Source organism: Rhinatrema bivittatum, chromosome 7 (genome assembly GCF_901001135.1).
Source record: "Rhinatrema bivittatum chromosome 7, aRhiBiv1.1, whole genome shotgun sequence".
Taxonomy (NCBI): domain Eukaryota; kingdom Metazoa; phylum Chordata; class Amphibia; order Gymnophiona; family Rhinatrematidae; genus Rhinatrema; species Rhinatrema bivittatum.
The window spans coordinates 300,814,843-300,838,526 of record NC_042621.1 but is presented as its reverse complement, the minus strand read 5'-3'; the positions used below and the strand labels follow the sequence as shown (position 1 = coordinate 300,838,526).

Below are 23,684 nucleotides of genomic sequence, written 5' to 3'. Positions count from 1 at the left end.
GAGGTCTCTGCTGTACAGATTCATATTTTCAGATACCGGGAGGACCTGGTTCCTTCACCAGGATGTTAAACTTACTCAGCAACCCAATACTACTGTGTGGTTTTCTTCCTGCTGGCCGGGGATATATAGATGCGCTTTGTCATGGCCTGCACACCAGAGATACGTAGAATACGATGGCAGATAAGGACTACAAGGCCCCTCCAGTCTGACCGTTCTCATTCCTGCTGCAGTGCCCTAGACCCCGGTGGATCTCTGACTCTCACCTCAACTAGGGGTGCTCTGCGCCTATCACAAACTTTCTGTTTTACAACTAGGGGTGCTCTGCGCCTATCAGAAACTTCCACTGGAAGGCTGTTCCATGTATCAAACCAAAAACCCAAAAGAACATTCCCAGTGCTTTACAACATTAATTAAAACCCCAAAATTAGAACCCTGGTACGGAATACAAAAATGTAAGGCAGTCAGACTGCTAATTATAGCACAGATTCGCAGAACAAGTCCAAATCTTGTTAGTTTTCAAAAAACAGAATGGGAAGAATCTCACACGGTTCACTCTGGCACATAAGAACATAAGAACATGCCATACTGGGTCAGACCCAGGGTCCATCAAGCCCAGCATCCTGTTTCCAATCCAGGCTATCAGTACCTGGCAAGTACCTAAAGATGCTTTTGGAATGATTATGGTAGCTGATTGGCTCTGAAATTCTGAAAGATTTTTATGTTTTACCAATGATGACGTCTTACGATGTTTTGATGGCTTGTTAAGCACTAATAGTAAACACCAGAAAAGTATTTCAGCATGAGCAGCCGGAGGTTTTTTCTTTTTTTAAAGTAACAGAATGTGGTAGTGGTCTGTGAGTTTGTGCAGTGATTGGCAGGTCTGCTTTTCTTACATGTTTGCATTCCTTACCAGTGCTCTAATTCGTGGCTTTCTTTCATGCCGCCGGCACCTAATTCTGTGAAGAAACCCTGTGAGGGTGGGGGGAAAGGAGGTTGGGGGTGCTGGGAAGATGAAGGTGGCATGGAGAGGGAGTGTGTGGGGGCTGCTGAGCAGGAAGGGGTGGGAAACAGGAGGGTCTGGGTAGCTGGGCAGGGAGGGAGATGGGATGAAGGGGGTGGGGAGAGTCAAGCAGGAAGAGGATGTGGGAGGTCAGGAATGCTGGGCAGGGATATGAGTGTGAGAGGATGATTGAAAGGGAGGATCTGGGAAAAGTGAAGGGGAGTGACAGGGTGCGAAAGCCATAATATGTCAGTTTAGGGATGTGCATTTCTTCTATCTTGGTCCCAAGGAAGGAATAGGGGCAGTTTAGGCTCATTCATCACCTGTCATATTCATTAGGTGGCTTGGTGAATGACTTGATCAACCTTCAGTTGTGTACAGTCTCCTATGCATCCTTGAACTGTGCCATCAACATCATTAAAGAGCCTGGTGGTCACGTAGCAATGGCAAAAGCTTACATCAAGTCTGTTTTTTGGCTTTTGCCTGTACATCCAGACTCCTTCCACCTCCTGGACTTTACATTCAGAGGCATGCATTACTTTCACAAATGCTTCCCGTTCGGTTGCTTGATTTTTTTGTGTGTACGTTGAGATATTCAGCTCGTTTGTGCATTGGGTGTCGAGCAGAGGTTGGGTTCTTCAAGGGGTACACTACCTGAATGATTACCTCTTTGTGGGAAAGGATGCACATGAATGCAGACGTCTGTTATTAGCATTTCAGATGGTCATGGCTGAATTTGGCATTCCGCTGGCAAGCGAGAAAATGGACCACTGATCTTCCTGCTTTGGGGGGGGGGGGGGGGGGGGGAGTGAGCAGAAGCCGTGTGGCCCGAAGTTAGCAGGAGGCCCTCGGAGCCATGGTGGAGCTTATTTCATCACGGCCCAATGATAACAGGAGACCATAATGTATGTGAGATTGTATGTATGTGTGAATGAGTGAGAGCCTTTGTGTGTCTAAGAGCCTGTTTGTGTGTGCATGTGAGTGGGTGAGAATGGGTGCCTGTGTGTGTGCATGTGTGTATAAGAATGGGAGCCTGGGGGGAGGGGGGAGAGCTTCTATGTGTGTGTATGATAGAGCATGTAGAGTGAGAGTTTGTGTGTGTGTGTGTGTAGAGAATGTGAGCTTGTGAGAGTGAGAACTTGTGTGTGTGTATGAAGGAGTCTGTGAGAGAAAACGTGTGTGTGAGTATGAGAGAGGAAGGGAAGAAGACAGTAGGAGAAAAGAGACACTGAAAAGGAATTAGGAAATGAGCGACAAGGGAAAAATGGGAAAAAGAGACCGGGACCAACTGATTAGAAAAATACAAAGATCAGACAACAAAGGTAAAAAAAGAAAATATTTTGAGATTTTAGCCATTGGAATATGCCATCTTTGGGAATGTGCATTTCTTATATTTTTGTATTATACTCTTTGTTCAGTATTCCACTGTTCAGAGACTTTAGTTTCTCAGGCTTTCTATTTTGGTTTTATCTGCATGTTTCTAATTTGTAGTCTTTTATTTCTATATTAGGTAAGGGTCGGTCTCTGTTTTGCCTCTGTGTGTGTGATTGAAGTGCAGTATTTCTGCTAGCGTGTAGTTTCTCTGTATCAGCCTGTATATTAGGTAAGGGTTGGTCTCTGTTTCGCCTGAGTGTGTGTGTGTGTGTGACTGAAGTGCAGTATTTCTGCTAGCGTGTAGTTTCTCTGTAGCAGTCCAGTTTGTTCTGTTACTCCCGTAGGTGATGTATTAATGTTCTAGGGCTTGGTGTAGTATTTGCATTGCTGCCTTTTCATAAGGTTGCTGTTATTTGAGTCCTGCGAGTCAGTGCTGTGACTGTATGGTATGGAAAGGTTCTAGATGCCTCTTTCTTTGCAGGAGTTTGTGTTACTTCACAAAATAGCAGTGGAGGGATGACTTTTGCTGAGGTGACACCAGAATTTGAATTTTTTTTTCATGTTAGTTGTAATGTGAATTGTCCTAGCTCTGCTCTGCACCTGTTCTGATGATTATTGCTATTTTATTGTAGTTGTGATGATTTCTGGCTTTCTGCAAAGCGGATACGTGAAAGAATACATTGATTTTTGTTTTATTACATGATTGGTTGGATCTGATTGTTTTCTTTGTTTTTTCATGATATACTTGTGCATTTATAAACTGGAATAAATATAAAATAAATTAATACAGATTAATAAGGAATTTTTAATGTTGGTAAGTTCTTGGAATAATTGAGGTAAAATGTTTTAAAAGTTTCACGCATGATGCATAATGGCTGTTGCAGATTACTTAGGGAGCCATTAATTATAGGGTGCAGTATCTGGCATTATTTATCAATAAGAATACAACTAGTAGGTCCCAGACCTGCATGCCTACAGCCCACCCATGTTAACCTTGTGCCCACCCAAAAAATCAGTTCTGTTTATGTCTCTGGTCAGGAGGGACAATTCAGAGCATCAAAAGTACTTTTACAGAATGTAAGAAAGGCGATATAATTGAAGCTAGAGCAAAGTTTTTGGTTGGTTTATTAAATTGGACACACGAACAGACTCAGTCTCTCAGCGCTATATTTTCTTTTTGGCCCTCATAACTTGTCTCGTACGTACCTGGATAGCTCTGCTAGTTGCTTGAAATGGAACATTAATTGAAAGGATCTGCTTTATTACTATTGACAGCTAAACTGTAAATAGTTCAGAACCCAATACACTGTTCCTTTATTACTTGTAAATTATTCGCTTGGACTGTTTTCTTATTTTTATACTTCTGCATTATACGCCAGTTTTACCCCTAAGGGATATCTACACTACCTGTTTGTCCCTATCCCTTGGAGTTTTATTCCATCTGAGATCAAAACCCTCTGAGGACCCCAGGGACATTCATTCATTTAAAACACATTTAGCAATGAAAGTCAATTTTTGGGTCTTTATGAATGGAAGAAACTGCAAATTGACTTCCTTGAAAGTATCTTAAAATGTTCAGATATTTTTGGTTCATAAAATAAATAAATAAAAGGGAGGCTTCCCTGCTCTAGTCCCGCTCCTGAGCTGGAATGAGATCTTCTCATTCCCACTTACTCCTTCCATGATGTCTTCAAAATGGAAAGGGGCAGGAGCGATCCCCGGTCATTGCTGCCCCACTGGCTCCCGATGTACAGTGGTGCCAGCCGGCCCCGAGGCCGGACAAACATAAGGCCCGGCTGACCATAAGACCAGTGCCATTTTGTTTTATGGCCTGCACCTTAGGTCTGGCCGATGCCGTATTGGGGGAACCGAGGATCACTCCTGCCCCTTTCTATTCAGGACAGGGTAAGTGGGGAGGACCCCCGGCTCTGCTTCACTTGCAGGGGGGTGCAGGTGCCTGGGGAGGCCTTGGACCACTCGTGAGGGAGAGCAGAGGGGTCCGGGGGAGTTCATGGCTCATTTCAGGCGGTGGCAGCAAGGGAGGGGGGATTGGGAGACCCCATTTTGGTAAATTTCTTCGCTTATTTTTAATTTAATATTTATTTCAGTTCAGCAACTGAACCGAAACCCACATTTTAAAAAAAAGCCCGCAACAAAAAAAAGAACCAAAACAAAGTGTTTCTCCCTTTACGTCCCTAGAAGACGGTGCCGCTCCCCGGGAGAACCATTGCCTAGGAAGGGGGCGGGCGGCTACATCAGCTGCACGGGTTTCCGTTTATGGACGCTGCGTCTCCTGTTTCGTATCACATTCAGTAGGAAGACATTTGTGATCTTTTATTGCTCTTGCTGTACAAGATTTTTACTGGACGACACTTTCCTAACATTTAGGGCCAGATTTTAAAACCCGGGGTTTACGTGCCTGGCCGATCTTACGCTCGCTGTGCCTATTTTCAAATGGGCCCGGCCATGCGCGTAATCCCCAGTACGCAAGTAGGCGCAGGGGCCTGAAAAGGGGTGGGGTCTGGGGGGATGGGGAGGGGTGGGGCCAGAGGCGCCGGCACAGCGGCCATTTGCTGCAGTGCCGGGGGAGGGGGGGGGGAATGAGTCGGCAGTCAGCCGGCGCGCCCAAGTTGCTTCTGCTCCGGAGAAGCAGCAACTTAAAGGAAAAAAAATAAAAAGCTGCGGGAGATTAGGTTTAGGGGGTGGGGAGGAGAGGGGAAGGGGAAGGAAGGGAGGTTAGGGTAGGGGGTAGGGAAGTTCCCTCCCAGTCCGCTCCTCAATTGGTGCAGGCTGGGAGGGAACTGGGGAAGGCCCCGATGTGTCGCCGCGCAAAAGTTGCCAAAGTCGCTCACCCCCCCCTGCGCGTGCCACCCCCGATTTTATAACATGCGCGCACTGGTGCGTACATTTTATAAAATCGCGCATCCGTGTGCGCGCGCCGGGTAGCGCGTGCACATGGACACGCGCGCATATTTTTTAAAAATCTACCCCTTGGTTTCCAGTTTTCCATCTGCTCCCTAGTCCTTTTCTATGTTATCCATAGTAGGGTTCATGTGTTGTTCCACTGGAATACACAGAAAAATGGGTCACACGAGTTGACGCGTTTTTATTGGACTAATGCAATATTTTTGTGATTAGCGTTCGAGAACTAAGCTCCCTTCATCAGGTTATGCAGTTACACTGAGCTTAAATAGTACTGAATTAACAAGGCTTGAGGTTGTCTGCAGCATCAAAGACTTTCAAATAAATAAATAAATAGATAAATGTGCCAGTACAGCTCAGCAAATGGGGATTGGCAGAGACAGTAAAACTCGACAGCTCCAGGGAGGGTGTTTATGTCTGATAAGGGCATCAGTTTTCTCACCCATTCTTCCAACTTGGGTCCCTGGAACCGTCGAGTTTTACTGTCTCTGCCAAAATCTCCACCTTTTCCCTTCCATCCATTTACTAAGCTGCACCTTACCCAGAAAGCAGAAGACCCAGACTGGGAATCTTCTTCGGCACTTAACCACCTGAGCCAGCAAGAAACAAAATAGGTCAATTTTAAAAGCCCTACGCACGCCAAAGCTGGGAGATCCACGCGTGTCTCGGGCCGGCGCGCAGGCACACCCGTGTCTCCTGGCACGCCCACAAATCAAAACGTTTAAAAAAGGGAGTGGTGCGGTCCCGGGCGTTCCGGGAAGTTGCCTTGAAATGTGCACGCGCTGGGGTCCCCTACCCTGTAACTTTACTTCTGCCATGGACAGCGTGTAAGTATTAACATGTTGTGTCCATCGGTGCCCGACACCCTCTCTCCACCCTCCTTACCTCCTTGGCGCCTCCCTCTTCATCCGCGGGAAGATTGGCTTCGGGCGGTCCCGGGCCGGCTCGACGCTGCTATCCGCCATGTTCCTTGAGGCCTAGGGGCGCGCATGCGGCACGGCCCCGACTGAAGTACCGGCAATGGCGCGAATCTCGGGGGCGTCCCCCGAAGATGACGTCACCCGCAACGAATGTTTAAGGTCTCAGTATTTGCTAACACATGGAGTTAGCAAGGATTGACTATGGACTCGCTTTGTCTTTCTAAGCTACTCTGCCTCCTCAGACTTTCCAGAGGTACCCGCTCCTCGGGGGCCTCGCTCTCTCCTTTGTTTTTCAGGTGAGAGTCTGGAACCGGTACTCGCTCCTCGAGGGCCCTTGTTCCCAGACTTGCTTCATATTCTCTTCTGCCTGGAAGTCATCACTACCAACTATATCAGCTACACCAGTGAGTTACCGTCGTTCCAGCTCCTGGGCTTCTATGAGACATTGTGTGAGTGTTACCATCGGGTTCGGTACATGAACTCTGCATACCCTGCCTCCTCACTATATCTCAGTTTCTCTACAGCTCAGCCTCCAGGGATCGCTGTTCCAGTATCTGAGCCGGGCATTCCAGCTCACTACTGCCACCTCTGGTGGTTCCATATACTGTCTAATAAAAGAACTAGTGTGTGTCTGTCTCCTAACTCTGAGCCTGACCAGTGGTCCCTCTCGGGATCTTCCCCTGGGGGCGAGGTCATCTGCCACCAGCCCAAGGATCCACCCACAATTATCCAAAACAATAACAGACTGCTAACTCCGCAACTCAGTTCTGAACATAAAATATAAAAAACTAGGTGAAGCAGAGGGATTTTAAGGGTCAGAGGTAAAAGAATAAAAGGGAGGCTGAATGAGGGGGGGGGGGGGGGGTTAGGGAGTCCAATCCGTTAACTGTGCAATCTGGGGACAAAGTGGTAAAAAGGGCTTTTGCGTCGGCGCGTGTTGTTTTTAAAATCCCCCTTACGTGGTAGAGCCGGAATTTGCGTGCACATGTACATGCATACAGACGATTTTCTATCATACGCGCATATGCTATAAAATGGCTGCATCTGTGGGTGCGAGCTGGCATTTACACGTACATGTGCACCTGCCAAGGTGTTTCAAAGTTACTGCCCCTGGTTCTAGGTGCCCTATGAATGAGTAACAAATCTGGCTGTAAGATTTAGCTTTTCACTGCCATATGGCATTTTTTATGAGTGGAATAAACAATTATAGAGGTATTACAAAGGACTCTGTCTGAGATAACTCAGCACCAGGATTTAAAGGATTAAGGATTTGCCTTAGCTCCTCTTAATGCCATGTAAAATTCATGTATCCTGTTTCTAAAGTTGCACGACACAAAATAAACAAGGCAGAAGAGAGATGCATTCAAGATTCTTTATTTACAGAGAGAGTGAAAGTTTTCACACGCAGAGCTCAGCAGAGGTTGAGTGTTTGCAGAATATCCTCTCTCACGGTCTCACTGCCACAGAAACTGGATCTGAGAAAAGAAAAGATGCAAGCAATGAAGTGATCATTTTTGAGGGCATAATTGGTCTGCTTGACATGATTTAGGAGGATACGATTTACAGTAACTGAAAACCCATCAAGAGGATATGAATGCCGCCATCCTCCTATGCTATTTCTCTAAAGGTGACAGCTGTTTTGGGAATAGGATAAAGAGGTGGAGAAGAACTTAGAGGTAGATTTTATAAATGTTGCTTGCACAAAAATGTCCACATATGCGCGTATGTGGGCCCTGCGCGAGCAATGAGATTTTTAAGAAGCCGGGAAGCTGCGCATACATGCATGCACGTGTGCCTAGATAAAGAAGGCAGACATGGGGCAGGTCATGGGCATTCTGGGGGCGGGTCCAAGACTGATGCATGTAATCACAAATTTTACACAGGCAACACGTGTATGTTACCTACGTAACTTTGCTACTGCTCCTCATGAGGCAGAGAGAGAGAGGGAGCATCTCTGCATAGGGTCACTCTGACACTCTCTAAATTAATACCAGAATTTGAGAGGGACACCATTCCAAAATAGTGGTGTAAAGTAATAACAGCTTGCTAAGTGATGAAAAGTCTAAAAGAGGAGTTGATTTGTACATTGCAGTGCTAGCTGCATCGTACAGCCTACTCTATTTCATCACTTATAAGAACTAAAATTGTTTAGTGATGTCAGTCTTACAATGAAAACCTCTGAATGTGTCTGGAACACCCCCCCATAACCCCAACTCACCTCCCGAAAACCCACCCTGATTCAAAGTGCCCCTCTAGAGTGGTGCCTATATAGAGTGTTAGACTGACCTTTTGCAGCGGTGCTATCCCTCTCTCTCTCAATACATGTGTGTAAAGGCTGTAGAAGTACACGCAGCAACAGTATTTTATACGCTATGTGTGTAGTTTAAAAATAGGTCATATGTGGAGATCCTGCAAAATTAGCTGATTAAATAAGAAATATAGGAACACAAAGGCACGTAATGATGGCAAGCACCACATAATCTAGCCATTTTCCCTTCTTACTGCAGTGCTACAGTCCGGAGTTGGCCTTTGAGCTTACTTCCCCATCATTTAAGATTCTTAGTGCGTGAATTTTCAAATCGTTCTGTGTAAAAATCAGCACATATGTGTTGCGGGATAGAGATACACATATTTTGTAAAAGGCACATATATCAGATGCACGGGTTATAAAATAGTAGCGTAAATCTGCTTGCAGCCGTATATGTGCATATATGCCGCCGCGCACAGCTGTTGGAAACGTATCCTCCTGCTTTTCAAAATCAAAAAGTATGCAGGTCCTAACACTGCCCAAGACTCCACCCCCTGCAAGGGCTCTTCCTTATGCACATAAAAGTGCACACATACATTTATTTATTATTTATTTATTAGGTTTTATATACCGGGGTTCCTGTATAGGATACAGATCACCTCGGTCTGTGTCTGCGTGCAAGGTACATGCATGTCGGTCATGCAATATTCTAACGGGCCATTGCTGCAGGGACAGCACTGCTTTGCCCACAGAATTCCCTCTGAAAATTTCCCTCTGTAACTCCAGTAAAACCTATATTTTACTTAGGCCACATATTTGGTTAATTTTTTTTATTTTCTTAAGTTAATACAAATAAATAATAAACATCCTAAATATAATAGCCATTAAAACAAATAACCTGATACACATAAACCACCACGTAACAATTAAAAATCTTTGTAACAGGAGCTTTGTTTCCCAATCCCATCAAATGCCATCCAAACCCTACCCCATGTGCCAAATGCCTGCATATACAGTCATACCTTAACTTTCTTTCTAAATAATACCAGAATTTGAGAGGGACACCATTCCAAAGTAGTGGTGTAAAGTAATAACAGCTTCCTACCTTGTAACCAGCAGGCTCATGGCTGTCAAAGATGGAAGAATTAATAAGGCCTGCTATGAAGACCTAAAGGTCTTCCCCAGGACATAGCTGGACAAAAAAATCAGCATAGGTGAATGCACACAAACAATCATTGCCTACACAAACTACACTCCATATCTAATAAAATACCTATAGGTACATAACTACAATATTCATCAAGCTGATCCAATGGTTGACTCAAGGGTTGGAAAAACAGTCTGGAAGGGACCCAACTCTTGTGTCAATTAGCAATTTTTTACAATTAGATCAGCAGCTAGTGTCATTTACCTATGGCTGATGTATACTGAATTTATGTACTTACAGGAATTTTATTTTATTGCATATTATTTTTTTTTTAGTAAATAAATACCTTTGGATGCCTAGTGTTTTGTCAATAATTATTTAGGACACACCTAATTTATTTTATTTATTTCATACCTCCTATCTGCTATTTCTTTTGGATATCACTCTTTCTGGTATTTTGCCATTCTATTTTGCTTCATACATGTAAATCCCTTTGAAAATTCAGCCTGTAAAGTGCCCTGCTTCTTCCTGCCTAAGATGGAAGAATCTTTATTTCATGCACGGGCTTTCATGTCAGAAATATAAATGCAAATGGTGAATCTACATACTTGGTTCCATCTCCTCCAAACTGTACAGTCACGGTTTGTGCTCCAAATTTGGGCAGAAGTGGATTGAGTATGTTGTTGTTCCAAAGAAATTTCACTTTGTTGAGAGTTCCAACATCGGCTTCAACATCTATGTAAGCTGTATACGTCTTGCCTGGCGAGATGGATCCCCTTTAAATACAGAACATGAGGAAGCATGATGCTCACTGCCTTCAAAACATCTCTAAAAGTCCCCTCATTGTGGGAGTCACACTCTTACAGGAAGACCACCATTCTCTGAAACAAGTCATTCACCTTCATATAGTTAGACATCAATTGCATCACCCTCCTGATTATATTTTGAACGGTGACTTCAAAGGCAACTTCCTCTTAATTTTTCTTTTCCCGACCATTCATTTTCATCGATTTCAACAGCATCGCCCTCTTAAATATCATTATAACTGCTGGAAGTCACTCAAAACGCATTCATATGTGGCTTATCAGGTTGAGAGGCCTGTCAAATCATTTAAGAACTGTCATTCTTAAAGGAAAGCAACCCATGAATATATGCTTTTTGTCCCTTGTCCCCCTCTATATTTTAGATTGACTGATAGGAGATGGCGTGTAATAGTAAATGGAACCTGCTCTGAAGAGAGAACAGTGTTAAGCAGAATGCTACAAGGATCAGTGTTGGGACCGGTTCTGTTCAATATCTTTGTGAGCGACATTGCAGAAGGGATAGAAAGTAAAATTTTCCATTTGCAGATAAACTAAGATCTGCAATAGAGTGGACATGCCTGAAGGAGTAAAGAGAATGAAAAGGGATTTAAGAAAGCTAGAAGAATGATCAAAAATTTGGCAGCTGGGATTCAATGCCAAGAAGTGCAGAGTCCTGCATCTGGGATGCAGTAATCCAAAAGAGCTGTATGTGATGGGGGGTGAAGGGCTGTTGTGCACGGAGCAAGAGAGGGACCTTGGGGTGATAGTGTCTGGGGATCTGAAGGCAGCGAAGCAATGTGATAAGGCGATAGTTAAAGCCAGAAGAATGCTGGGCTGCACAGAGAGAGAGGAATAACCAGCAGGAAAAAGGAGGTGAAAATAACCTTGTACCGCTCCTTGGTGAGGCCTCACATGGAGTATTGTGTTCAGCTCTGGAGCCCGTATCTCTAAAAGGATAGAGACAATATGGAGGCGGTCCAGAGAAGGGCGACCATAATGGTGTGGGGTCTGTATCGGAAGACCTAAGAGGTGTGGAGAGGCTGAAAGATCTGAATATGTACACCCTGGGAGGTGCATGGAGGATATGACACAGACATTCAGATATCCAAAATGTTTTAATGATGCACGAAATTCAAATCTTTTCCATTGGAAAGAAAATAGAATTAGGGGATCATGTTGGTTCTGATTCATCCCAGGCAGGACGACTCAGAACCAACATCAGGAAATATTTCTTCACGAACGAGGTGGTGCATGTCTGGAATGCCCTTCCGGATGATGTGGTGAAGACGAAAACAGTAAAAGATTTCAAAGGGGCATGGGATAAACACTGTGGATCCCTAAAGGCCAGAGGATGGAAATGAAAAAAAGAGTGCATGGGGGTAACTTGCTGGTGTGGCAGTTACTACCCTTATTTATTTATTTATTTATAACTTTTATATACCGACATTCAATTGAATATCACATCGGTTCACATACAACTGGGGAGCAAAAAACTAGAAGGGTGAAAGGAAGGATAAGGTTACAATTAACAGGGAATCGTAAGGAACGGGGTGAGAATGAGGAACGGTTGAAGAGACCAAGAGAGCGTAATAGCAAGGAAGGAGACAGCACAATTAAACAACTTTGTTGAGATAGCAACTATATAACATTATATTTACATAACTCTATGGCAGTCAATAAGCAATAGTTAATGCAGCAAATTGTAGTTACAATGTATAATAGTTGAGGTTTACTGGAATTGGCTATAGGGAAGTTAGGTAGCAATAGGGGTTACATTGTTAGAGTTATGATACCGGGGGTGAGGACAGAGACGAGGTTGGGATTAAGTAAATACTTGTTTGAACAACCAGGTTTTTAACTTTTTTTTAAAAGTGTTTGTACAGTGCTCCAAGCGTAGGTCTGGAGGCATCGAGTTCCATAACGTAGGTCCTGCGATGGAGAGAGCACGTTCTCGGGTGGAAGTGAGCTGGGTGGATTTGTATGAGGGGGTAGTTAGAGTCCCCAGGTAGGCGGATCTAGTAGGTCTGTTGGGGATATGAAACTGGAGAGAGTCATTAAGCCAGTGAATCTCATTATTGTGTAGGGTTTTGTGGATAATAGTTAGGCTTTTATGAAGGATTCTAGCTGGGATAGGAAGCCAGTGGAGGTCTCTGAGGATTGGAGTGATAACCAAGAAGTCTTTATACTCTTGATGCAATTCCATCATGGCTCTCTCTTCAATGGCAGGGGGAAAAGGAGAATTAGATCCGAAAAACAACCAATGAGGATCCAAGTTTTATGATCTGAGGAAACAAATATGGGGGTAACTTGCTGATGTGGCTGTTACTGCCCTTAACCAATAAGCCAGATTCTTTGATGCACCTCCAACATTGATCTCTGCTTCAAATGCGAGGTAACGGGGGAATTGGATTCAAACAGCCAGCAACCAAGGCCCCTGACACTTACGGTGTGGGAACCTGATAAACATGGTGGTAATCTACATGGTGCAGCAGATACTAGCATAAGCTTGCTGGGCCAACTGGATGGCCCATTTGGTCATTCTCTGCCGTCATTACTATGTTTCTATAACCTTTCTTCCCTTCCCGCACTTTTCATCTCATCCTGCCACCATTCCTCACCTCTTTTTTATTTCCTCACACAGCGTACAATGACTGCCGTTCCCCTTCTGCTTCCTCTGCTCCCTCACCCAGAATGTACAGCACTTTACTGAACTATATCTTTGGATGAAAAGTCCTTCCTTTAAAACAGCCCCTGCCTTACCCAGCAGGTTTTTCAGCACCTCAGCTGCTGTGTTTCTGAGCTGGATGTCAGTTTTGAAAACTTGTGAGCAGTGAGTGGGTGAGCAGTGTGGAGAGTTGAAGTTTTTAAGACTGCAACTACTTTTCATGGGTTCCACATTTGCACCGAGTCAACATCTTTCCATGTGCTATCCAGAATTCAAAATGTATGCTATTGTTCTTTTCTTTCTATTTGTAAAATAGAATCAAACAATTTATACCGTAGAAGAATGGAGTGAGCAAAAATAAGTACTTAATACAAAGCGTTACAGTACTACATCTTCTTTCTTGTTGAACTCACTTGAAAATCTGATGTTGCCTTGTAACTCCGTTACTTCCGTATAATGCGATATTGAAATATCCCCGTACACTAAAACTTCCAGAGATTGTGACTGTTACCATATATCTCCAGCCTACAGAAAAGACACGTTCATTAGAGTTTGGTCATGCACAACGACAGGCCTGAAATGACATTCTCCAGACAGGTTATGGAAAAGCTGTTCCAACATTGCATTGCCCTGTAAAGAAAAAAAAAAAGCCTAGGGCAATTCTCGTTTCACGTGGATCTTAGACTCTTAAAGCAACAGGCGAGAGTGTGGCTGAAGCAAAGGGCAGAAAAGAATAGATGCAGATGCTTCACCTCACTTATGATTTTATCAATTACAGGTTAAACCAGCTAAAAAAAAAGAGTATCGCAGAAAACATCTTCCTTAGCTGAAAATGTACCCAAATAGCTTTTCAAAATTAGTTTTCTAATACGCATGTATGCCTATTTTTGGATTCTCCCCTATAAACAGTGGATATTTCTGCCACAGCTTTTGACCTCAAGATTAAACAGATTCAGAGCAAAATGAATGCTTAATGTTTCTTGTAGAGGAGATCTAGTTAATGATGAGGCTTCTGCTCCAGCAGCTCTGACGAGCCATGTGGCACAAGTACAATTAACAGTTCTGGTTTCTCAGCTAACAACAAATCATAATTTTGTACAGACCTAGCATTTAACAATAAATTGACAAATTAGGATACTACAAACGCATCTTCCCTTCAACATCTGATGACAAAGGAATAGCTGTTAAACCCCTTCCCCTAAAAAACCAAACCAACATTCTCCTGGCTGCATCTCCCTTTCCCCAACATACAGGGAATAGGCTCATCCCACGGTGGTGTGTGTGTGTGTGAACCTGCGTGCATGTGTGTGTGAGCGTCTGTGTCAGAGCTTGTGTTCACGTTCGTATATGTGAGTCTCTATGTGAGCCTGTGTGTGGACCTCATCCCCCACGGCCCCCACCGTCCTCCTCTTCAGCTCTGGCCTTGGTGGGAGGAGCTCCACCACAACCCCGCGGGCTAATCTTTCCTTCGGCCCCACCGGCGAGGGCATAAAACTGTAACTGCACGCGTGCAGCTAAACTGCAGTGGCCTCTCCTCATTTTCAGCCACCGGCAGGTTGAGCTCCGCCCGCGGCCCGCCTCTCTTCTTTGTGGCCTTTCTTGTTTTTGGCCTCCAGCGACTCGGCAAGTTGAGCTCTGTCGGTGGCCCTGCCGCCTCTCCTGCTGTTGCCACCCCACCAGGTGTGCCGCTCCGTGCAAATGCATTATGTGCACACCCACTCACGCTGGGCCTGCACCTGTACATCAAGTGCAGGCCCTTAATCTAATTCTCCAGTCAATCAAAGAATTCAGATTTGTTTGATATAGTCTCCCTCTAGTAAAGCTATACTACCTCAGATCCTGGAACTCGCTGGCTCTCTCTTCAACAAAAAAAAAAACATGTAACAGAGATTAAGTGATGTTATCAACCACTTTTCATCTAGGCTAGAAATATTAACATTGCTATATTTTATCTATTCACTTAAAATAATTATAATTTCCCTCTTCACTACAATTTCAAAATTAATTTAAATATTGACTTACGGGAAAATTCCTTGGCGTCTCCAGTATTCAAGTAAAATTTTTGACTCACTGTTGTGACCCCATGAAAGTTATCAGCATAGTGACCCATTCTTGGACATCCACCGGACGGACACGGGAAGCCAGTTCCCTGGTGACAATAAAAGCATCCACTTTAGAGAGGTGCACAAACATTCTCCAACACCAATTGCCCCTTCTGCCATGAATTTTACCTGACCTCTTAACTCTATCCCCACCAGTGTCCTCCACATCTATCCTAAGAACGTCCTTTACAGTAATGGCCTCCAGCACCTCCACTAGCAGGCCATGCCACCTTCAACTTTGCTTCTTATAAGCAATACAACCAAGCCCCCTTTTATGTTTTATTACCAAGTTCCATAATATTTGCCACAGCTACCACCATTAGTTGAGCTGTTGTAAAAAAAAAAATTAAAAATCCAGCCTCCCCATGCTCACTGAAGTTTAGTTTTCAATTATAGGCCCTCCATGCAGGTCACCCCAGCCTTCTTGGAAGCCCAGTGCTGTTGTACCACTGCTGTGTAGGGCTGTAACCACTGCTCTGGGAATGTTATCCAAGTGTTTCCTTGGAGACCCAATGCAATCATGCCTCTGTTACTTAGGATTGTATCTGTTCCTCCATGCAGGTTACCCCAATACTTTTACATCTCAGTGAGTCTTCATCTCGCATGAAGTAGAGATCAGCAGTGGGCTGGCAGTTGTCAAACCCGATGCTCTTCCAGAGGCACTGCTAGCGAGCAGCCCAAGGGACTAGAGTAGCAGCTCGAGGATTGTCAATGCCTGCCCCAGCACAGAGACTCTGCAGCACCTTCTCTAAAGCTTGCTGGATCTTTTTCTCCAACTCCTCCTTGAAAATTGCCGATATGTCAACACCGACTAGGAGACAGGAAAAATAGCCACATCCTCTTTGGAACTGAAAGGTGGATCAATGGCGGATATCAGGACCACTGGAGACTGTCACGAGTCCTTGGCCTGCCTGGAGGATGAGCCCTCCTCACCGTGGGACCGTTGAGGAGAATTCTTGGCAGGCGCTAGACCATCCCCGTTCCCAGCATCATGCATTGATGGGTACCAATGCTGATGCTTTGACTTCCCTTGATGCTTGGCATGGGGCTTCCTCAATGCCAAGGTCAAAGAGGCAGGATCCGACACCTTATTTGAGTGGGAGGAGTCAGACAATGATCTGTCTCTGGGTTCCTTATTGACTACCATCGTTGAGGAGACTGATGGTCCTCCCTAAAGCCGATTGCCTTATTGCCATCAGTGCAGCTCCGGGGACCTTCAGTGTTGGTGCCTCCGATGCTAATGGATCAGTCTTCTGGTGCCTGAAGAATCTATTCATGAGTTCTATTCAGGACATTCAACCTTTTCGGGTCATTTCCAAACCCTTACAGCATCCACGGGCATCATGCGATGCCCCCAAGCAGAGGACACATCTATCATGGGGGTCCATAATAGACAAAATCCTATCACATTGAGGGCACTGCTGGAACCCACTAGACATGTCAAAGTGAAAAAATAAAGGGATGAAGAATTGTACTCAATGGTGTTGTGTTCACGGCTCGCAGCAGGCATCCCCGAGCTACTCTACTCATCCCCCATGCTGGGCCTCTCTCCTCTTTGTCGCTCAACAGGACACTGCCATAACTGCTGCGTCCCCGCGGCCTTCATAGGTGTGCATGCGTCTGACAGCCCGACCTTTAAAGGGCTTGCAGCGGGAAAAGGCCAAAGCATCCAAAGATGATGTCACCAGCTTAGGTCCTATTTAAGGACCTCACCAACAGCTCTTCTTAGCCCCTGGGTAGTGTGTGTTGCTATTTGTCCTGCTCCTGCCTTTGCCTCAGCTTGTTCCAGTCTTCGTCCCTACCTGTTCTAGCCTTACCTACCCAGCCTGCCTCTGCCTATCTGTCCCTCCTCCCTTTCTTGTACGATTCCTGGTTTCACCTTTGCCTGGACTCTGGATACGCTTCACTGCTGCCTGCCTCGAACCTTTGCCTTGACTCTTAATACACCTGTTCGCAGCCTGCCCCAACCCCTGCCTGCACCCTTGACATTCTTGATCACCGCTTGCCTATGACTCTAGTCTGGCCTTGGACCATGTCCAACCTAAATCTAGACCCACACCTAAATCTAGCTGGCCCCAGCACCCAAAGGCTCAACCTGACGTGAAATTTCTGACGGGTCTCTGCTTCACTTGGGTCCTCCTGCCTATGGTGAGAACCTGCAGGGCTCCTCCCTGCAGGTAGAGTCAATCTTGTCTCGGCTCAAGGGTCCACAGATACAACAAATGGCGGTAGTGGGTCGAAGGTTGGTGGGCACTGAAGGCCACACCACTGCAGAGGGGAACACACAAAAAGAAACTTAGAGAGACAATGAAAAATTGTACTTAGGAAACTACGAGGGATGAGACCATGTGTCCCTCTGACAGACAAGCCTGCGCTGAAGAGAATGCATGAAAAAAGAGAGAGGCAAGAATGGAAAAAGAGACTGAAAGGACCCTGTATGGAGGTCTGGTGTAATGGCATGCCGAGAGCACTTCCTGTGAGACTCAGTCAAAATTATGGAAACTTTGACATAGTTTTTCCGTGTCAGACTCCATTGGATGTCACCCCCTGTGTGAAGTTTGCCATCCTGCTTGTCCTCTGAGAAATCAGGTGCAACTTCCTCAGACCTGTTTTACCCATGGACAATTTTCAAAGGAAAAATACACGATGACATCATTCCCTCTGAAACTTTGTACAAAGCACCCATGTACTTTGCACCTGGGTGGGCTGTTATGAAAACTTCCCCCATAAATACCTTTGAGCATGTTTGTGTGATGGTTTAATTGTACTGGCAACAGTGAATAAGGGCCTGGATTGACAGAATTCATGATTTAAATAAATTAGGCCCTAGATTTTACCTGTAGCCTTTAAATTGTTATGAGTGTTCCTTTGACTCTTTACTAGTTTTGATGTATTGTGGACTACTTTACAATTTGGGCCTTATTTTTGTTTAATTAGTACATCTACAGAAGACCCCAGAATCTGCAGAATCTCCTCTGAATGCTAGGAATTCTGCCACACAGGTCCACCATGTTGTAGCGGATGCCACTGTAACACAACACAGCATATTTTATCAGTTAAGTACCCACATATCTCCTTCCCGTGATCTGTGGAAAAACTTACCGACTTAAATGATTCATATGTAGGGGAGGGATATCCAATAAATCCATTCTGACTGAGGATACTATCAGAATAATATTTGTAGCTCCGTAGGTGGTTACAGGCCACAAAGTCACGGGTACCTGTAGAAAGAGGCTCATGTTAATCTGTTTTTATTACTTTATTAATCCTTCCTTTTTTAAGGAGAGTCTCTGTAAGGACCAATTAAAAAGATGTTGTAATTCATGAACTTTCAAGACCACAAAGGACTGAGAGTAGGTGTTAGAGACTCCGATAGTGATTCATGAACCCAATCCCTCTCTAGTTTCCTCTCTTCAGCCCTCACTCTCTCCATCACTATGCATCCTCCTTCCTCAGTCCTCTATAACACATTCCACCTCTTTCAAAGATGTCAGTGACACCAATAGCAACGCCAACAGCTGGGATGAGAAGGGTGGGGCTACCATGGGGAAGCGGGTACTGTTTTGTTGCTGTTCTTGCCATTGATATTACTGCATGCAGCCTGATTCAGGGCATAGCTGTTGCTTCTCTCTCTTTCACAGCACTGATAATACCCTGTGGATGGTAGACCTAGCAGAGGATCCAGTATGTGGGAAGGATAGCAAACAGCCTGGGAGTCTAACAAAAAGAGCCGGCAGAAATGGCCTGGTGTTGATAAAGTGACAAGTTCTTCTGTGATTTATAGCGTCTGCTATCAGACTTTGTAACAAGGCTGTCTCACTAACAAACTAACAGATCCATACTATATTCAAGCCATCCTGGTGCAGGTACAGCAGGACTGTTCAAATAAGTAAGACTGGAGTATTTGTAGATTGTGATATCGTTTGAAAAGATGAGCTTCTGAGACCCAGAGGTGCCTCCTTCAGATATGCATGTTTAAAAATAATGTGGTTACAAAATTTGCATGAAACAACCAATATAATATAATCAAGGGATAATGCAAAATAATTCCTAAAGCAAACCTCTATAAAAAAAAATCTCTTCATTATGAATAAATCTGAAATATAAAGAAAATCTATCACTTTATATGAAATCTATTTTAAAATTTTTATTACATTTCTTCACATAACTAAAATATATCAAAACCACTAGCCAAAAACCCTTTTCAGCTGCTGGGACCTCAACATCAAACAAAACACAAACACAAAACTTAATAATAAAAACAAAAAAATACAAACATACATCATTCAAAAAATAAATAAATATCACAGAAATCCAAAGACATTAACATGTCAATCTTTCATAACAGTAAACTCCTACTTTTACTGAAAAGTTTTTTTAAAGATAGTCCAAAAGACAACAATGCTTTATATTGTAGAACACTCAAAATCTTCAAATGATAGTTTCACTTTTCCCCAAGTTTCCCAAAAATTAGAAAAATTGTAGATAATCATATGTAAATAAGAAAACAAATTATTCAATAGAACCATGATATCTGTTTAAATATTATGAAGTAGATTTTCAAAGCACTGCATGTGCTAAAATTGGGGGACACGTGCGTGGCTGGGCCGTGCGCGCACCGAGCACATTTTAAAAGCAACCCAGCCACACGTATCCCCCAGTACGCGCAGAAGTGCAGACTGAGGGCAAAGGTACGCGCTGGGGGCGTGGTCTGGGCAGAAAAGGGCGGGGCCAGCGGCCATTAGGCCCTGATCCAGGGAAGCGCACGCAGGCAGCCAGCTGGCCTGTGGAACTTAGGTCTGCTCCTTAGAGCACGTAAGTAAAAAAACAAAAAAAGTCAGAAAAGTTAGGGAGGGTTTAGAGGTCGGGGAGGAGAGGGGAAAAGGTAGGAAGGCCAGGTAGGGGTATTCCCTCCCAGTCTGCTCTTTTATTGGAACTGACTGGGAGGAAACTGGGAAAAAGGCAAATCATGTTGCTGCGCTCAATTTAAACCCCTCCCCCCTGCATGCAGAAGAGACCACCCTCCTGCTCATGCGCGTGCGCATATTAAAATCCGGTGCACAAGTGTATGTGGGAACCGGATTTTATAACATGTACACGCCAACGTGTGCACGTTATAAAATAACTGCAACTATGTGCGTGTGACGGGAATCGCGCACACATGGATGTGTGTGTGTTTAAAAAAAAATGTATCCCTAATTGCATAAAAAACTGTAGGCACGTTTTCAGAATTCCTATCCAGCTGTGTATGGACCCAAGATAAAGGCTTTACAAGAACTTTCTTAGGGCATAAAGCCCCTTTGCACAGCTGTATGAACATTAGGAAGGGGCTGGGAGGTGTTACTAGCAGGGAGCCTCAGGGATTAGCATTGAGCTGGTTCTTTCCAACATTTTTGTGAGCGATGTAACGGAAGGGTTGTCGGGGAAGGTTTGTCTTTTTGCTGATGATATCACAACTTGCAACAGGGTAGGTAGCCAGGAAGGTGCGGAAAACATGAGGGATCTAGCAAAGCTCGAGGAATGGTCTCAGGTCTGGCAGCTAAGATTTAATAAATAAAAATGCAGAGAAATATATTTAGGATGCAAAAACCCAAGAGAAAGGTGCAGTGTTGGAGGTGATATTCTTCTAAGCACAAAGGAAGAGCGGGATCTGGGGGGATTGTACCTGATGATCTTACGGTGGTCAAACAGGTGGATAAAGCGAGGGTAAAAGCCAGAAAGCTGCCTGGCTGCATAGGGAGGGGAATTGTCAGCAGAAAAAGGGAGGTGATATTACCCCTGTATAGGACCCTGGTGAGACCTCACTTGGATACTGAGTACAGTTCTGGAGACCAAACCTTCAAAGGGATATAAACAGGATGGAGTCGCTCCAGAGGGGGCTACTAAAATGGACAGTGGTCTTCCTTCTATAGCATAGGGGGATAGACTTAAAGATCTAAACATGTAGATCCTAGAGGAAAGGCGAGATAGGGGAGATATGATGGAGACTCAAATATCTCAAAGGTTTCCATGCACAGGAGGTGAGCCTTTTCCAATGGAAAAGAGGCTCTAAAATGAGGGGTCATGAGGCTCGGGAGTAATCTTAGGAAATATTTCTTTACAGAGAGGGTAGTGGATGGAGGGAACAGCCTCCCAGTGAAGGTGGAGACAAAACAGTATCTGATTTCAAGAAAGCTTGGGATACATACAGGGGATCTCCGAGGAAGTGATTGGAATTATAATGCTAAATTAATTGGGCAGATGGGCAGACTGGATGGGCCATACGGTCTCTTTCTGCAGTCATGTTTCTATCTTTCATTTCATCTCCAGATCTAGTGATTCCCCTCAGTTTTTTTAAATTCCTGCATCAAGCCTTCTGTGCACTAAATAAGCAAGATGATGATACAGACACATCAGGATCCATAGTATTAAGACTTCAGGAGCAGATGGCTTTATTTACTGATAAACCCTCTAAAAGAGCAAAGTTTCTCCAAGAAACATTAGATAAAAATTCCCTGTACTGAAAAGAAATTCTAAATGTGGATTTGGAAGAAGAATATGGGGGAAGCAGCTTTGATTCCATGGAGAAAGGGGAAATTTATTCTGAGGGAGAAGAAGACTCGATAATGCATTTGTTTCACAAAGAAGAGATGACGGCAACCCTAAGATTTACAGAATACAAAACGGAGAAGACACCTGATTTGGATCCAATAACAAAGGGTATGCGTAAGGCATCAACTGCATTGCCTCTCCATTCAGAACTGGAGAAGAGAATTTTATCTGGATGGAACTCACCAGAATCTGAGCTTATTTCTGGCTACCGTTTTTCTGTTTTTGATATACAAACACTCTAACTTCTGCTTTTTACCTGTTATCCCCGACCCGTAACGCCCGGCAGATCTGAACTTACACCGCATCCATAGCAGAGGTAAAGTTGTGCGGCAGGGGACCTCGGCGCGTGCCAGGGCGCGTAGACATTTATGCAAACTTGCCCCAAAATCCCAATGCCGCGCCAAACCACACCCAGGCCCCACCCTTTTGTGGAAACTTGAGATGCGCGCACTGTGGGAGATACGCGCGTATCTCAGCGGCTTTGAAAATCCAGTTGGCGGGTGCAAGACCAACTTATTCGCGCATCCCCTAATTAAATCGCATGCTGGGCTTTTACAACTCTTCTTAGAGCGCACCTGCATACTTTCCATTTTGCATGCATTTTACTGGTGGATATAAGGTGAGTTTTCTGGGGCAGGTATCAGCAATACCCACAGTAGTTGCTATTTTCTAAAGGATGTGCACATATACATTACCAAACTTATTTATGTCTTTTTACACCTAGTATCTGACTTGCACAGGAGAAATCGGAGTTGCCTGTTGTCTGCAGACTTTGGGTGACAGATTTGGGTGACTTGGTGGGAGTTCAGGGTGACATGCTAGAGGGTCTAGGTGAAATGGAGATGAACTGGGTGAGCCGGAAGTGGTATCGCAAACTGGTAATTTCAAGTACGTGAGCAAGCATATTCAAAATGGTATACACACATAGGGGCGGATTTTCAAAGGGTTACGCACGTATATTACATGCGTAACCCCGAAAACCCGCTCCTGCGTGCACCGAGCCTCTTTTACATAGGCCCGGGGACGTGCACAAGCCCCGGGACACGCGTATGTCCCGGGCTAGAAAAAATGGGCGGGGAGTAGGCGGGGCCGGGGGGCAGGGCGGGGGCGGGACCGAGGCCTTCATCAACAAAGGTCAGAGGGGGTTAGATAGGGCTGGGGGGCGGGTTAGGTAGGGGAAGGTGGTGGGGGGGGGGGGGGGCGGAGGGAACAGGGAAAGCCATCGGGGCTCCCCTAGGGCTCGGCACGCACAAGGTACACAAGTGTGCACCCCCTTGCGCGCACCGACCCTGGATTTTATAACATGTGTGCGGCTACGCGCGCATGCTATAAAATTGGGTGTAGATTTGTGCGCGCCGGTTTAAAAATCTGGCCCATACTTTATCAAATACATGATTCTGCGTATATATAAGCGCTATTATACGTGTGTATATAAAATATTTAAAGTATGTGTTTCTTGTGTTGGAAAATTTCAAGAGTACTGAAACATACATGCATACTATAACAGCAAGACTATGCATTAGTTGATAAATTATGCAGCTCCCACTGGACAGATTACTAAGTACTAGCAGAAATCTCCGTGCATCCATTTACATGTTTAAATGCTATACTGCGAATTTTGAAAGTTAAGCTCCTTGCACACAAAGTTTCACAAAATATTTATGCAGATATATTAGCAGGTGTAACTTGTGCAGGTAGATTTGGTGGGATAACTGCTATTACTAGCAATGGTAACATGGAATAGACTTAGTGTTTGGGTACTTGCCAGGTTCCTTATGGCCTGGATTGGTCACTGTTGGAAACAGGATGCTGGGCTTGATGGACCCTTGGTCTGACCCAGTATGGCATGTTCTTATGTTCTTAATTTCCAAAGCACACTTATGCACGCAAGACTGCTTTGAAAACTGGTATA

General features: G+C 44.6%; 1 protein-coding gene across 2 annotated transcripts in view; it reads right to left on the bottom strand.

Annotated features, from left to right (window-relative positions):
* Positions 1-7,569: 7,569 nt before the first annotated feature.
* The window catches only part of LOC115096015 (pancreatic triacylglycerol lipase-like), a 71,528-nt gene continuing 55,413 nt past the window's right edge, over positions 7,570-23,684 (bottom strand). For both annotated transcript variants that reach the window (XM_029610480.1, XM_029610479.1), the window contains exons 9-13: positions 18,284-18,402; positions 15,102-15,228; positions 13,493-13,604; positions 10,220-10,387; positions 7,570-7,691 (exon numbers count right to left, since the gene is read on the bottom strand). In XM_029610480.1, coding sequence (XP_029466340.1) covers positions 7,628-7,691; positions 10,220-10,387; positions 13,493-13,604; positions 15,102-15,228; positions 18,284-18,402 — 590 coding nt within the window. In that variant the 3' untranslated portion in view covers positions 7,570-7,627. The remainder of the gene's footprint in view (positions 7,692-10,219; positions 10,388-13,492; positions 13,605-15,101; positions 15,229-18,283; positions 18,403-23,684) is intronic.